At 53.7% G+C, this 17,275-nt stretch overlaps 1 protein-coding gene across 1 annotated transcript; it reads right to left on the bottom strand.

The window, feature by feature from the left end:
- Positions 1–8,905: 8,905 nt before the first annotated feature.
- Positions 8,906–14,955, bottom strand: TPBGL (trophoblast glycoprotein like). The gene is made up of 2 exons (XM_043504019.1): positions 13,398–14,955; positions 8,906–12,016 (listed from the first exon to the last, which is right to left on the bottom strand). Exon 1 carries the CDS (start codon positions 14,527–14,529, stop codon positions 13,429–13,431), a length of 1,101 nt encoding a protein of 366 aa, XP_043359954.1. The 5' UTR covers positions 14,530–14,955; the 3' UTR covers positions 8,906–12,016; positions 13,398–13,428.
- Positions 14,956–17,275: the final 2,320 nt, after the last annotated feature.

The following is a 17,275-nucleotide window of genomic DNA, read 5'->3' as shown; positions in this document are numbered from 1 at the left end:
TTTCCATATCTTTGCAATCAGGATATCCATTAATGACACTTCTGTGCCAGCAGTTAATTATTCTCTGGGTCATTAATATCACACGGAGCAGTACTCGCTTGCTGTTAGCAAAGATTTATGCTTCAGGGTGCCACAATGGAAATACTTGGGTGAACGTCTAATCAAAGCTTCCCTCTCCAGAGGGTGGGGTGTGGGTGGAGGGGGGCACTTGCTGCTGTTATTAGCTCTATTATCACTTCTACGTTTGTTTGTGTTTTGTTTGGATTTGGAAAAGGTACCTGTCTGTGCTCTAAGGCTCAGGTGCCACCACCACACTTTATACGAAGAATAGAGCCATGCAAAGTTCTTCTGCCTCCACAGCTAACCCACCAGAACTCACTACCCGCTCTCTCACCCTCCACCCCCTGGCCCTTCTCAAGAGCCCAGGAGAGCGGCTGAACCTTGCAGAATTCCTTGAAGGTCACCAGCCTCCTGCTCCGTTGGACCTCGAGGGGAAGCAATTTCCAAAGGTGGAAACCAACCCCTTGCCATTAAGCCACAGGCCATCTGCTCTGATGCTTCAGCTGATCTCAACTGCAGAGGTATTATCCTGCAGTCATTACTGCACACACCGCTTAGGGCTTTATGGGCTAGAACCAACATGGTGAATTGGAAGCCCGAACAGATCTTGGAGCACATGTGTAACGTGGTCCTTGCATGAAGTGCCACTAAACAAATGGACCAGCAACCTGCTTGAACTGAAACTTCTGAATGGTTTATGCGTAGCCCATGAAGATTGCCTTACAGTGATAGGGGGTGGGGTTCCGGGGGGGGCAGTTTGGGTTGGGGGGTCCTACCCCCTGCTCCCTATCCCGACTGCTCCCCTGACCCTTATCCACACCCCCAGCCCCTGACAGCCCCCTGGCACCCCACCCCCATCCAACTCCCCCTGCTCCCTATCCCCTGACTGCCCCAACCTCTATCCACACCCCTGCCCCCTGACAGCCCCCCCGGGACTCCCATGCCCTATCCAACCCTCCCATTCCCTGACTTCCCCCCCAGAATCTCCACCCCATCCAACTGCCCCCTGCTGCCTGTCCCCTGTCTGCCCCCCAGGACTCCCTGCCCCTTATCTAACCCCCCATATCATGCCACTCAGAGCAGCAGGAGCTCACAGCCCCACCGCCCGGATGCAGCCAACTGCATTGCCCATGTGGCAGCATGACTGCAGGGGAGGGCTGGGGGCTAGCCTCCCTAGCCAGGAGCTCAAGGGCCCGGGGAGGAGGGTCCCGTGGGCCGTAGTTTGCCCACCTCTGTGCTACTGTGACAATGAGATATTTCTTGTAAAATAAATGTAAATATTAATTCAGAGATTACATCAAACTCTAGATCCTTCACTTACATTGTTGGGCCCCACTGTGTGAATCTGGTGCATCTAAAACACCTGCTGACCTTGACTGGAGTTTTGGGTGCACAAAAGACGTGAATATTGCTCTGCAGGCAGGATTAGAGTCGCTGAACATTAGAAGAGGCTGGTTTCAATTTGAAAGATAGCTTGGTTCCAAAATTGTCATCAGGTATGATCAAGTCTATGCCATCAAATAATTTCAAGCCTGAATATTCTACCAGGGTGTATTTAGGGTGAGATTTTCAAAAGCATGCCCAGCATTGACCTAATGCTGCTCTAACTAACAGAAAGATTCACTAATGAGGACCAGGAACTGTTTAATGCTATTAAAAATGCTGATTTGCCTCACTTGGGGTTCGTATTTTGCAAAATGATATTACCAAGCCACAAGGATTCGCAGTGCATGGGGTCTAGTTAATTAACCAAGCAAGCCACATTGTACGGCTTGCAAGTTCCAGTTGCTGACTTAACACCACCACTTAATTAGACGACTCTGGACCTGCATGGCAATTTTCAAAAATACATCTCCAAGCACTTTACCAAAACGGGTAAGCATGAGTACCCCCATTTTACAGATAGGGAAACTGAGTCATGGAGAGCTGAAATGACTGCCCCAAAGTTGCACAGTGTATCAGTGGCAGCGCTGGGAATTGAACTCTGTCCTGATTCAGCCTTGTGCTCAATTCACTAAATGGCAGCACCTCCATTTTGCCCTGCTTAGCTTCACCCTGACTTTATACCCTGTGCAGGATGTACAGTACAGTGTTGCACAGTGCACATATTCTGCGCAGTGATACTAAGAGGGCTTTTAGGGAAAATTTAAGTGTGTGTGTGTGTGTGTAACGCCGACAGGCCCCAGTCGCTGGCAGGCAGGATTGAACAGGGGACCTGTGGAGCTAAGTGCATGAGCCTCTATTGCATGAGCTAAAAGCCAACTGGCTGTGAGCTAAGGCTGTAGAGCAGACTCATTAATCTCTCTCTCTAAGTGGTCTCGGGGCCACTAGATGGGACAGAACACCACACCCAGGAGGTGTGTGGATTACATATGCACGATGCCAAAACAGACAGTCAGAGAGATCTGAGTCCCTGGTTTCTCCCGAATATCGGAGGGAATAACACAAGTTTTTCCCTTTCCCCATTGCCTGGCCATTGTGCCTTTCCCCACCCCCCCGAACAAGAAATGTGATAGAGAAGTAGCATTATTTTAACGTATGCTCCCCGCCTGCACCATTCCTGGGATGGGGTGATGGGGTTGTGTGGGCTCAGAATGGCCGGCTAGCTACAGCCTGACACCGACAGGACAGGGCTGCTCAACAGAGGATTCAACCCTTTGTGAGTGGGGAGTTCTCTTCAGAGATCCCCAATATCTGTGGGGTTGAGAGACTGCCCCTGCTGCCCCCCACATCCCTCCACCCTTGAAAAGAAACTCCAAGTTGATTTATCTCCCAGAATTCCCTGGACCCACTGCCACCTCTCTGACTGAGTTGGCAGTGACTTGCACCCATTAGAGACTCTGCTTCCTTTGAAGCTTGGCAGCCAACCCACATTAGGTGTGATCAGCTCCTGCCCTGGGACTGATTTATTGCTGACATGACAGGTCGATAAGTGAGTAGATGCCATGTGCTTCATTTAATAAACAGTAATCAATCGTTATACAAAGATCTCAAAGCACTTCCAAAGCTCACATTGTATCCTCAAAGTACCGTACAAACATTGACTAATCATCGGTACATTAAAATGACATCACGCCATTTGGCCATGGCTCTCGAAGCCCTTTTCAAGCATTGTGTATCTGAGCCTCCGAGCACCCCTATGTGTGTGGTTAAATGTTCTCATGCCCACATTAGAGGTAAGTAAACTGAGGCACTGAGGGGGTGCAACACATGGCCATGACTGCAACATCAGCCCCTAAGTCAACAGTGGAACTGGGAACATAGCAAAAGCAATGCTGTCCCCCGGGCCACTGACTTCAGTGGTTTGGGATTGGCTCATACGTCTGATTTTGTGGCCATCTGTTTCATGGGCACTATCCATTATAATAAGTATTTAAATAAACTGCCACATCTCCTCACAATCTTTTCAGTGTGCTGACTATGTCATGCAATACACACCCATGTAAATAGGATGGTTCATGTACTGTACATGTATGTGTAATGTATAAACAGTCCAGCACCAGACATTAACTAAAGGTTGAGGCTACAGACTCTACAAACACTTATCTGCAGACAGATATCAAAGCACTCTGCAAAGGTGGTAAGGGCCATCACACAGAAAGTCAGCTGTAGAGCCGGGACAATGTCTCCTGACTCTCAGTCCTGGGTCTGCATCTGAGATGAGGATGGCACCATGAAAATCTGAGGGCCGTCTTACAATCTCAACGTGAAAAATAACCAAGACAGTTACAATTCCAAATGAAAGGGTTATTGTTAGGATTGGACTTTAAAAATATCCTCTAGCCTGTGACACTTGAACACTGGGTTTTTAATTTGTACATTATTCGTTACCACTGATGCTGGTTATTTTTTAAATTATGTTATTGATTTGCATTGGGCATTAAAATAGTCTAGTCGGTCTCTTTTTTGCTCCTGCTTTCTCTCCAGATTGTCTCTTTTTCCAGTTTCTCCTGCAGTAGCACCAGGCTGCAATATTCCAATAGCCAACCCTACAGGGGAAACATTTCAGCCAAAACGCTGCATTATTTTCATTGATGTTTTACATGCACAAGTTCATGGAAACACCTCTCTTGCTCACAGGCTATATAACTAGATTCCCCACCTCTGCCAATAAATATCTCATGGAATGGGGCAAGATGGGAGGGAAATTCTGAAAGGTTCCCTACATGGAATTTCCCCCAGCTGGTTCTGTCATGGGAGCAAGGGGCTGGATTGTCCCCTTAAGTCACAAGCTGGGATTTGACCCCCAAAGGTCTCTGGGTCTCCCAAGATGGGTATCTATGTAAGGGCTCTTTAGTTCCCCATCTTGGCTACCTGGAAGAGTGGTGCAATGGAGCAGTATTATCAAGTTTTCCCTCAGCTACTCCTGTATCTGGGACCCACACACAGGCCATGAGGCCCTCATGTGAAAGTTGAGGCAACCTTAGGCTGCATTAACTTTTTGCAGATTTGCCTCTGGTGCAATGCACATTTCTGCTGTTTAGTGATGCATGGATTGTGGACCCAACGGCATGTCTGCAACAGGGTTCAGGGAAAGGGGAACAGTGCCCAAAAGTGGTTTACATCCCACGTGCACACAGAAGTGGGGAGATCCAAGCATGGAGGAAGTGAGCCAATCCAGGAAGATATGGCCCCTTGTATTTACAAATCCTAAATCTGGGGCCCAAATGGAGAGCAACAAATCAATCGGTGGGAAGAGTCAGGGAGGAGACGTAGGCAGTTCATGCTGCAGCTTTGCCCCATAGGTGCAAAATGCCATTCCAATGTCATGAACCATTTGCCCTTGTGCGACAGCATGGTACGATGTGCCCTCAGACCATAGCAATGTTAATTGCATTAGATGTGTGAAGGCCAACTACACTCTCCTAGGGTAAGTCTATGCTGCAAAATAATACCCACAGCAGCAAGTCTCAGAGCCCAGGTCTACAGACCTGGGGCTCACGAGTCTCATGCTATGGTGCTTACAATCGCGGTATAGATGTTCCCACTTGGGCTGGAGACCCACTGCCCTGGCTGGGTTTTAGAGCCCAGGCGCCAGCCCAAGCGGGATCATCTTCACTCTTATTTTTAGCGCTGTAGGGCGAGCCCGAGTCTGTAGATTCAGGCTCCGAGACTATCACTGGATTTTTTTTTTTTTGCAGTATAGGCAAACTCTCTGTATCTAATGCCTACTGCTGCTAGCACATCTGGCCTGAGACACTAGAACTGCTGCTGCTATAGACATGTTTGCTGCTGCTATCTATAAGACCAGATTCTCTAGTCCACTCTGGCTCTTTGTGCGGCTCAGGCTGTGCAGAAGGGCCAGATTCTGTCTGTAATGGCCAGCTGCGAATTTTTCAGGGCAGGAAGTGTACCGGGGGAAGGGCATGATGGAGCTCCCCAACTGGCATAAGTGAGAGCAGCCCCAGGGCTGCTCTAACTCACTCTGACACTGATGCAGATTGTCCTTCAGTATCGGGGCTGGAACTGGCTGTATGACAGCCTCTTCCCCTCCCCCCCACCGGGTGTGGAGTGGTTCTAAATTGCATGAGCGAGTCAAGTCCTCTGTCTGTTGCTAATGGTACCAGAAGGCGGGGGGGGGGGGGGGGGACGCTGCTAACGCTGTCTGCTAGAGGTAGAGGGGGAAAGGGGAGGGGCAGTGGCCGAGAGGCGGTGTGTGTGTGTGTGTGTGTGTGTGTGTGTGTGAACAAGCAGGTCTAGAGGCAAGAGGGTTTGTGGGTTGTTGGGGGTTAGAGACAATAGGAGAGGAAGAGTGAAACCAGGAGTGGTGCAGACACAAGACAGAGAAATATGCTGTACTGGTGACGTCGCCTCCTGTTAGTCACCGACCCAGAGCACTGCCTCTGGGAAATCTCCCACGCCATTGCCCTCTCTAACAACACAGAGGAAAGGGCGCTTCGTCTCCCCCCCGTCCCCGCCAGCCCATGGATCTGCCATACAGCTTTTAAAAGCTCCCGGCCAATAAAGGAGCAGAATGCAGGCTACAGCTGTTAGGGGTCAACTCACTTCAATGGGTTCGCCCTTGAGTAACTTAGAGCAAGATGTGAGCTGTTGTGGCTCCGGGAGCAGCTGTGACCCACCTCCCTGACCTGCAGTGGCCCCTTTACAGGGTGCATCGAATATCCATAGACACAGTCCTTTGCACGGGTTTCCTAAGAGCCTGCAATTCCATTGCCCAGGGGATGGGGTGCCCCAGTTCTGCTGCATCTGAGAACCTCTGGGCCTCCAGCGGCTGTGGGACAATTAGTGGGGAATGGTTGGCCAGCTGCCTATCCCATATTTGTGATATTATTGCCTAGGACACATTGGAAATTGGATGGGTGGCTAGGAAAACCCCTAGGGAAAAGTCCAATGGAATTTAACAGAGATCCACTGTAAGCCACTATAGCGCCATTCAGATCAGCAGAGTCATACAGCTGTAAAACTGGCACAACACCGTGGAGAAATCGGACCTGTGGAATCCCTCTGTGAAATGTGTTGGCGAATGAGATCCTTTCTGTCGGAGCTTGCAGCCTGCTGTAGAAGTCTACAGAGCAGGGCTGTGACACTATTACATTCTATACCCTGGGCCAAAGGAACGATAGAAAACTTATCATGTCCTGTTCAATTCTGAAGGACTTTTCCCCAGTAGAAAGCATGTTATGGCTGAAATGTCACAGGCCAGCTCCTCAGCTGGTGTTAGCGGGCATACCGTCTTCACATAGTCCCATGACAGGGCACTGAATGGGAAATCTGAAGACCTGGGTTCTTAATCCTGGCTCCACTGCTGACCTGCTGTGTGACCTTCAGCTGGTCATGGCCCCAATCTATGCCTCAGTTTCCCCTCCTATTCATTGTCGGTCTTGTCAATTTAGACTGTAAGCCCTTTAGGGGAGGGACTGTCTCATTAGGTGTATGCTCACCTAGCATAATGGGGCCCCACTCTTCACTGCGACCTCCAGCCACTACCGCAATACAATTAATAATGGTGTTAATTGATACAGTACCATTGATTTCATTGGCACTGTGCCAATTCACACCACCCGATGAGCTGGCCACACACACATACAGAGGGTTACAGATACACCCAGTTTCCCCCAAACCTGTTTCCATATGAAAACCCCGTGGTTGGTTTCTTTTTAGCAAATGAAAAACGAAGATGACAATAACCCACTGTCAATCTCACAGACTACATATTCTGCCTTGTGGCAGCTGGGCTGGTTTCCCGCAGCTGCTGTTGTGCAGTGAGCTCTGTTGGTGTGTTTTCCTTTCAGGGAGTTTTTGGAATGGCACAGAGAGATGCAGCATTTGGATTGTTCATGTCTGTCCTCCAAAGAGTGGGGCCTTGATTCTGCTTTTGCTTATTGTAGTTTCTCCACTGCTGTCACTCCCTGGATTTCAGTGACGACTCCTGGTTTACACCAGCCAAGTCAGAGGAGAATCAGGCCATGGGAGCTCTAATTTACCCAGAATACTTTGTTTGGACAGCAAAGCTATGGCTTGAAGGGCAAACAGATACCATGAATCTGCAAACCAGCTGCCCAGTCCTGCTCCCAGTGAAAGCAGAGCTCCCATTCACTTCAGAGGGAGAAGAATCAAATCCCAGAGCTTTAAGGAAAGAGAGAAATTACATCGTTCAAAATAAGTGGAGGTCTATCCATGCAAGCAAATAACACCCTGCAATACAGATCACTGCAACCCACTTTCGGTCAGTTCTAGAACCGTGGCACCTCGCCCCAGAGTGCCTGGGGATCCCCCGCAAGTTAAGCTCTATGGGAAACAGAGCAAGGAACTGTGCGACTCCAAAAGGACTGTTGGACTTTACTGGAATCCACAGAGCAAGGGCCCAGTCCTGCACACCTGTACTCACGTGGGGAGTGCCGTGAAGCCAAGGGGCCTGATCACCATCCGGCAGGAACGGGGGACTCGGGCCCTCTGGAGTTTTCTTTAAACTGAGGGTGGGCAGGGGGTTCACCCCCAAGGCCAGTCGCAGGCCAGGGCCTTTACCTAGGCTCGCTGGGCAGGCCTACACGGCAACTTTCCTGTTGTCACTGGAAATCCCACTCGACACGTATCCCGGGCTCAATTCACAAAGGTATCTGGAAGTTAGCAGCCTACCTTTGTGGATCTGAGCCCCTCTGTATGCAGATCTCACAGAGCCCACTGGGCACAGTGGAGTTACACACATGAATGAGGGTTTGCAGGATCAGGTCCTTACACAGTGCATGGAGTTAACTCTGGGGGCCAGAAAAACAACACGGGGAAGAGGGAGAGTTAGAGACAATGAACTTTATAGGGATATGAGATGCATTTTGAGGCTGCATATTTGTTCATGCTTCCACAGGAAAACATAGATATGGCATTATTATTACAGCTGCATCACAGACATGCCTATTCCTTGTTTCTCAAGATGATAAAGTAGCAGGCACCTTTAATTTGTTTTAGGGAGTTGGCAGCAAAATTCCTTCTGGTTTACACTGTGCTCAGTGGTGCAGCAACAGGACATTCAATTCACAGTTCATATAAACGTGTAAAAGCAAGTCTATGGGCCTCATCCTACTCTCCATTTATACATTACACCAGGTCTGGCTTCTTTGGAAGCCAATGGGATTTGTGCTACAGAATCTGGTCTGATGGGCCTGCAGCTGAAAATGAGCCAGGGTTTGCTTAGCTCAGGAACGGTAAGGAGCAGGTGCTGCAAGAAAGGACCACGGTGTATTGGAGGTGTGCACAGCACTCAGCCTTGCTCTGCCCGATTGTTGCTGGTGCTATGAAATCCTTCTCTTTAATGAGTAGGAAAAAAATGGATTCCCACATTTTTGGGAAAAAAAAAAGAGAACCCTTTTTAGAAAACAGAGACTTTGCATCTCAGATCTCTGGCTTCATGAAGCAAGAGCCCTTTGCGCCCACAAACGTTCTGCCTTCTTTATTTATTATGTTCAAAAAGTTACTGGCAGACAGGTCAGGCATAATTAGATTAAACCGTATCACAAACTGACAAAGCCACGTGCCATGAAAAAGCTGCATAAACTTGTAGACATATTTTGTCAAAGTATTAATCTTAGGCTTCTGAGCTGTTCAGTGAGAAAGCCCCATTTATGAAACACAGAGAGAGGCTGACACTTCTAAAAATGGGAGCAGAAAGTTGGGCTTCTAAGTTCATGTTTAGGCACCTACAGGAGGAATTTTCAAAAGCATCTGTGTGATTTAGGAGCATGAGTGTCACTGAAGCTGGCAGGGATTTTGCCATTGTATTCAATAGGAATGGATCCATGTCCCAAGTCTGCAGGGTGCTTTTCACACTGAGCCTGTGCTCTTTACTCAGTGCCGTCAGTGGGAGATTTGCCTGAGCAAGGACTGCGAGACTCTTAGCTCCTTATCCTGAGAGCTGCTCACTGCAGATTGCCCCCTGGGATTTCAGTGAGGGTCATGTGGCCACAAAGGTCCCCCCTGATGGAGCAACTTGCAGATTTTGGACCTGGATTTGCTAATGCCTTAGAGTAGAACAATAATCATATATATTGCATTGCTTCCAAGCATTTCAAAGCATGCTATTAACAGTAAGGGCTGGATCCTGTGCCCAGGGATGTCAGGGGGAGTACTGCTGTTGACTCCATTGTGATCAGGCTTTAATTTATTAGGGCTCGCAACACTCCAGTGAAGTATGTAAATGTTATTATCCTGATAGGACTGAGAGGCAAATACAGACCAAGTTAAAGGCCAAAATTTTCAGTCAGGTCAGCTAATTTTGGGTGCCTCTCTTTTAAGGATCCCCACTTAAGAGAAAGCTACAGTTTGATTTTCAGAGCTATGGAGTACCTGCAGCTCCCCTGCTTGCTAGCTGGAGCTGCGGGCAAGGGGGCTCAGCAGGCTAAAGATGTTGCTATACTTAGGCATCGGAGCTCGGAGGAACCCAGAATTATTGGCCACTTTGGAAATTAAGGTCTAAGTCAGGGGTTCTCAAACTTCATTGCATGGCGACCCCTTTCTGACAACAAAAATTACGACATGACCCCATGAGCAGGGACTGAAGCCTGAACCCACACGAGCCCTGCTGCCCTCGGCCAATTCCAAAGTCTGGTGGGGCCAAAACTGAAGCCCAAGGGCTTCTTCCCCGGGCAAGGGGCCTGTAACCTGAGCCCCGCCATCCAGGGCTGAAGCCCTCAGGTTTGGCTGGGGCTTGGGCTTTGGCCCTGGGCCCCAGCAAGTCTAATGCCAGCCTTGGTGACCCCATTAAAACAGGGTCCTGATCCACAGATTGAGAACTGCTGGTCGAAGTCATTTGTCCCGGGTCATGCAGCAAGTTTGGGTCAGAATGATTAGAATTCAAATGCTGTGCACTAACCGGTAAACCCATTCTGTTCTCACAGAACTAGCAACAGCACAGATGTGTATATGGAACCATCTATTTACAGAGATCACTTAGTACCTAACAGTCTTGCTCTGCAAAACATGGATCCTAACAACAACATTGCTTCAGCCACGACGGATTCAGAAATTATTGCAATAAGCTTTATAGAAACCATACAATGCACCGGATGCAGCGTTCAGTGTATTTGCTCTAGTATATACTAACAGGCGCAGTTTGAAGCAAACCTGTGCAAGATATTGAGAGCCTTTTTTTTTGATACAGTTATGAAGATTGCTGAGACAGTCTACTCTAGATTATACTCCGCAGTCGGAAATGAGCTGCTTCCATGTGCTTTAGCAACATGCATACAGCTTGCAGGGAAGTTTTGGTTGTTGTGCAGGAGCATTATTTTGTGCCTGAGAGAAGTCATCATTTTTGTGGAACAAAAACCATAGTAAATAAATGGGCTCAGCAGATCATATAATTTCTTGGGGGTTTTTTGTTTTCTTTTCCTCTGTGTTTGGAGCAAAAAAAAAAATCAAGTTAGTTTTGTGTTTGTTAGAACTATACTAGGAAAGAGAACTGTACACAGTAAAAGTCTGGGCTCCAATAAAATCCAGGAAACAAGTATAACACCATCTAGGCCATTGCTTTCAGCAACTCACCAAGTAAACACTCACCCCACGGTCCATGTGCACAAAGTACATTCACAGGGAGTTGTATTCTAGCTTGTTGCAGAAGCTTTTTTTACAAAGGAAAAACTAAAAGAAACTCCTAAATCTCCTGGAGTAGCTAGGAGTTGCGTGTGCACGGAGCTCTTCTGTGCATTCATAACTCCCACAGGTCATGGGAGGCTCTTTTGCCGAGGTCAGACCCATGTATTCTTCCCTGGACACTGATGGCTGCGATGGTTTTGGAGAAGCATCCTATGGGACGTGGGAAGAGGGTTCTTCGGTTAGGGCAGTGGAACACGTGCTGTTACACACCCTGGAGGAGTGAAGGGCTTGAAAGGGATTGTTGAGCTACATCCTGTACATTCATATCCCCCTGTGGATTCTGGACGGGAGGGGTTCTTCGGGAGTGATTCCTGCACAGTCCTGGATGGGAGTTAATTCTGCATGGAGCTGGGTGTTTCCTTGTACATTCATACCACACTTCCTGTACCATTGGGGTGGGGAGAGAAGGGCCTTTCAGGGTGGAGCCAGTCAATTCCCATCTGGGGGTTTATTATATGTGGAGAGTCCTGTAGGTTCACATGCCCCTAGAACACTGGTGGGAGGGTGGGTGTGATGGATCCCGTGCCGTCTCTGATGCCAGTTATTCATGTGAAGGTGGGTAGCTCTCTCATCCACAATCCCCAGGCCCCTTGCAGGGGATGTATTCTCCTGGGGACTGGATGCTGTGCAGTGGCCTGGAAGGGGGGGGGGGGTGGAGGGAATCCTGTGCAGTTTTCTTAGTAGGAGGGGTTTTACTGTCCTGAGGATGGATCCTGTGCCATCTTGAGTGGGTTGGCAAAAAGCTGTTCTCCTGGAGCTGGGGGTTGGTGGATGGGTGTTTTACTGGCTGCTCCCCGGACGGGTGGGTGTTGTCCTGGGGGGTGGGGTACCCTCTGGTTGGAAGTGCCCCCTGTCAGGCAAGAAGGGAGAGGGGAGTATTTCCAAGTAGTGGATGGCTGGGTGGAAGGTAGGTATTCCCTGGGTAGAGGATGGGGGCTGGTGAAGGGTATTCTCCTGGGGTTTTTTCCATGTGTCGGTCAGCAGTCTCCTGGGGGGAAGAGTGCCCCCCTGGGGAGCGGGTGGGATTGGTGGAGTGGGGTGTTATGAGAGAATCCGAGGGTGAATAGATATTCTCCTGCATGGGGGTATCCTCTAGTTGGTGAATGGATGTGTGGATTTCCTGGATAGTGGTAGCCTGACACACCCCTTGGGCAATGAGGTGGGACCTCCAAGGGCTGTGGGTAGTGGGTGGAGGGGTGGGATCCCCGAGGGCCAAGGGTGGGGGCTGGCGGCGAGGAACCCCAAGGACTGGGGGAAGGAGCCCCGAGGGCCGGGGGTGGGGGCTTGGGGCGGGATCCCCACGGGCTGTGGGTGGAGGGGTGGGATCCCCGAGGGCCAAGGGTGGGGGCTGGCGGCGAGGAACCCCAAGGACTGGGGGAAGGAGCCCCGAGGGCCGGGGGTGGGGGCTTGGGGCGGGATCCCCACGGGCTGTGGGTGGAGGGGTGGGATCCCCGAGGGCCAAGGGTGGGGGCTGGCGGCGAGGAACCCCAAGGACTGGGGGAAGGAGCCCCGAGGGCCGGGGGTGGGGGCTTGGGGCGGGATCCCCACGGGCTGTGGGTGGAGGGGTGGGATCCCCGAGGGCCAAGGGTGGGGGCTGGCGGCGAGGAACCCCAAGGACTGGGGGAAGGAGCCCCGAGGGCCGGGGGTGGGGGCTTGGGGCGGGATCCCCACGGGCTGTGGGTGGAGGAGTGGGATCCCCGAGGGCCAAGGGTGGGGGCTGGCGGCGAGGAACCCCAAGGACTGGGGGAAGGAGCCCCGAGGGCCGGGGGTGGGGGCTTGGGGCGGGATCCCCACGGGCTGTGGGTGGAGGGGTGGGATCCCCGAGGGCCAAGGGTGGGGGCTGGCGGCGAGGAACCCCAAGGACTGGGGGAAGGAGCCCCGAGGGCCGGGGGTGGGGGCTTGGGGCGGGATCCCCACGGGCTGTGGGTGGAGGGGTGGGATCCCCGAGGGCCAAGGGTGGGGGCTGGCGGCGAGGAACCCCAAGGACTGGGGGAAGGAGCCCCGAGGGCCGGGGGTGGGGGCTTGGGGCGGGATCCCCACGGGCTGTGGGTGGAGGGGTGGGATCCCCGAGGGCCAAGGGTGGGGGCTGGCGGCGAGGAACCCCAAGGACTGGGGGAAGGAGCCCCGAGGGCCGGGGGTGGGGGCTTGGGGCGGGATCCCCACGGGCTGTGGGTGGAGGAGTGGGCTCTGGAGGGATGGGATCCCCTAGCGATGCGTGCGGGCAGGGCTATCTGGCGCCGAGCTGGCCCCCCGCACTCTGGCTCAGAGCCCCGAGGGGCTGGGGCTGGGGCTGGCGCTGGCCCGGCGCGGGTCGGTGTCCTGCTCGTAGCGGTAGTGGTAGCCCTCCATCTGGTCCCGGCAGGCCTCCCGCAGGTTGCTGAGCCAGCGCTTGATGCCCCTGCGGTTGAGGTACAGCACCATGAGGAAGATGACCCCGATCAGCGCCAGCACGATGCCGAAGAACACGTAGGAGGCGGTCTCCAGCTCCTTCTGCTCGCCGGCCGCCTCGGGCCCCGGCTCCCGGCCGGCCCCGCAGCCCAGCTGCTCCAGGCGGAGGCGCAACACAGGCGCGCCGCTCAGCTCCCGCGGGGCGGCGCAGCGCAGGCTGCGCGCATCGGGCACCCTCCAGCTGGCGTTGCGCATCCAGCCCAGCAGCGGGCGCAGGGCGCAGTCGCAGCGCAGCGGGTTGGAGCCCAGGTAGAGCTGCAGCCTGCCCAGCGGGGCTGAGTCCAGCCGGGCCAGCTCCTCGGGGCTCAGCCCCGGCAGCGAGTTGTTCCGCAGATCCAGCTCCTCCAGCCCCTCCGGCAGCGCGGCGCCCGGCAGCGCCCGCAGCCCGTTGCCCGCCAGCTCCAGCCGCCGCAGGCTCAGGTTGCGCAGGGCGCCGGCCAGCGGCTCCTCGGGCGCCTCGCCCAGCAGCCGCAGCGCCCGGTTGAGCTTGAGGGTGCGCAGCCGCGGGCAGCCGCGGAAGGCGCCGCCGGCCAGGGCGCGCAGCGGGTTGTGGCTGAGGTCCAGCGCCGCCAGGCCGGGCAGCCCCTGGAAGGCGCGATCCTCGATGGCCTGGATGTTGTCGCGGGGCAGCAGCAGCAGGCTCAGGTTGCCCAGCGGCCGGCTCCCGTTGCCGGCGAAGGCCGCCCGGCGCAGCACCGTCAGGTTGCCGCCGGCGATGGTGAGGTTGCGCACCCCGCGGGGCAGGTCCCGCGGCGGCTCCCGCAGGCGCACGTAGCTGCACTGGTCCAGCTCCGGCGTGGCGAAGCAGTAGCAGTGACCCGGGCAGCCCTGGCCGGCCTGGAGCAGCGGCAGCAGCATCCCCAGCCACCGGAGCAGGGCGAGGGCGCGGGCGCCCAGCGGCCGCCTCCCTGCCATGCTCCCTGCCTGGGCATCGAGTCCCGGTGCGGGGGGTGGAAAGCGGCCCCCCCTCCCCCCGGGATCCCGCTCACAGCCCTGGCCGCTCGGCGCAAGGCAGGAGCCGGCCGGTCCCGGGCCGCCTCATCTCACACGCGCCCGGCGCCCGCTGCTAAGTGTGAACGGGAGAGACGCGGCACCCGAAGTGAGAGCGCGGGGCGGGGCGGGGCGGGGCGGGGGTGGGGTCCCAGCTCCCGCAGCCCGACAGCTGCTGCTGGCGCCCGCCGCCCCCTGACGTCTCCCCGCACTGGCAGGTCAGCTGGACCGGGGCGCGGGGGGGGGGGACTCCCAGACCTGCCTCTGCCCTACGCTGGGGAGGATTAAACCCTCCCCGCTGGGGAGGAGGCAGCGAGGCGCCCCGATCTGTTCCTGGTCGCCCCCCGGGGGCCGCGTCATCAGAGCTCCCCAGCTCCCTCCTCTCCCAGTGGCAAAAGCCGCGCTCCAGGGGGGCACTTTTCGCTGGTGGCGAGGGACCCCGACTCCTCCTGCCTGTGCCAGGCGAGAGCCAGCAGCCGCTCGTGAAAGGCTGCTTAAAGCCGGGAGTCGGCCCGGCCCGGCCCGGGCTTTGGGGCGAAGCGAGGCACCACCGGGATAAAGATCTCAGCCCTGCCCGTCCGGCGGCCTCTTCTGCGCTCGCACCCCGAGAAGTTTCCCTTTAGCGGGAGCTGGCTGTGGTCAAAGTGCGGCCAGTGCCTGGTATGATTGATTTAGCCCTGGCGCGCTGAGGGGGGTGCCCGCTGCTCAGAGTTTCTTTCGGGTCAGCGCTGCCCTGTCTGTGATGGAAGGGGAGGAGAACACGCGTAGCTGGTCAGGCTCTGGAGAAGCAGAGAGAGGGGTGAGTTGTGTGGGTGTGTTGGATTGGAGGTGTTTAGCCTGTCTTTGTGCAACGGGTGCTTTCTATTGTTTATTTCCCTTTGTGGATTTCCCGAGCTGTGGGCCAGATTCTGCTTTCACATCAGTCTGGAGTAACTCCACTGCCGCTCCGTATGGTGCTCTGCCTATCACAATAACCACACCAGGGGTGCAGGGCACTTTGCACTTTGTAAAGGATAAGATTATAAACGCCAGGGCAGGGAGGTAGGGGTTAAATCCTGCTCCCAGAGACACCAGGGTATAGCCAGTGTGGTTCCAGTGAAATCAAAGGAGTTACTGCCCAGAGGATTCTTGCTGGTGTGACTCAGAGCCGAATTTGTCCAGAAAGAGAGATAATAGACAGCAAGGGATGAGGGATGGGGATGGGGATGGGGGAGGGAGGGATGAAGTGGGAGGACAAAGATGAGGACAAGGGCTCCTCGAGCTGGGGACTTCCTTGGTTTTGTTCCTAGTGCTTTGAGTTTGTATCTACAGCTTTTAAAATACGTATGTTGCTGAATGTTTGGTGGAGTGCAGGGTGGATGTGGGGAATCCGTACAATAGCTGCTTGCTGGAGACTTCATCTGCAGTACCTGGCAGCACTCAGGATGCCAGCAGGAGAAGAGGTGAACGAATGGCAGTCACAGGGAGCAGCTTTCTGAAACTGCGAGGAGCTTTTTAAAAGCTCCAGCTCTCTCTTTTTCCATGGTGTGTTCTGTAGGATCCCGCTGATAAATTCCATAGGATAAATGCCATGATGGCACAGTCACACCCCTGCTCCCCCTCCTAGGAAACATGGGCAGAGAAGAAACTCCCTGAGATTCCTCTTGCAGAGTTTCCCCCCAGATGATGATGATGTATATTATCATAGCACCTAAGACTCCATTGCAGAATTTGGCTGCTCACTGGCTCTAAGGCCCCAGCTCTAAACCCTGGGTGCTGCTGGCGTTTACCCCAGGATCTTAAGTCCCCAGTGCGTAGACAGTCCCGTGTGCAGTGACCAAGGCTGCATTAATGTTTGCACAAATTTACCACTGCAGTGATGTCGTGATCGTGGGAGTCTCCCCTGCCCTCTGCAGGGTGCTAGAAGGTGCTGGAAGGTGACCCCTCTCCGTGCAGCAATGGGGAGATTTTTATATTAACGGCGAGCATTTCTGGGGGGCACTGTAATGCTCTATGGCCTGGCACAGACCTTATGCAACCCTGCAGGCTGCCGCAAGAAGGGAGAAGGCCCCTTAGCACTCCATGTGCAGAATTTGTCCAGTGCGTCCAGAGAAACGAGTACCACTGTGTGCAGCAGTGTGAGCCTGCCTCTCCCCCTGTGCTGAACTGAGCGCTGGAGAAGGGGGAGGTCCTGTGGCCATGCATGGGAGATAACAGTGCAGGGAGAGTCAAGGATTTTCTCTTACTGTGCCTGCCATGCAGCCGAAATAGCAGCCCGGGTCAACACTGGAACAGGAATGGGGCTGGGAGCTCCCTGAAATACGGCTGCTCAGTGTCTCATGATATGTGATGGGCACTGTGGTCTCCTGCAGCCACCAGCCTCAGTTTACCTATAGGATCCTGGGTGGGAACAAAGCAGCGTGCATGGCAGCCATCCTGGTGGCTCAGTACTGTGTCTCCCAATGCCCGTCTGGCCTCCTACCCATTGGCTCTATTTATTTTCTCATCAGAATCACTGCCTCCTTGCCCATTTTATCACAGCCCCTTTGTATTTGGTTTTCCTATTGAAGATTTTTCCCCTCTCCTCATACCTGCTCTTTTTTCACATCTTTTCTAAATTACTAATGGCCCAGATGAACTTCTGGACATGGAGGCTGGCTGAGATTAGCGAGTCCGCTCTTCCTTAAAACTT

Source organism: Dermochelys coriacea, chromosome 1 (genome assembly GCF_009764565.3).
Source record: "Dermochelys coriacea isolate rDerCor1 chromosome 1, rDerCor1.pri.v4, whole genome shotgun sequence".
NCBI lineage: Eukaryota > Metazoa > Chordata > Testudines > Dermochelyidae > Dermochelys > Dermochelys coriacea.
The sequence above is the reverse complement of the archived record's forward strand: the minus strand, read 5'-3'. Positions and strand labels throughout refer to the sequence as shown.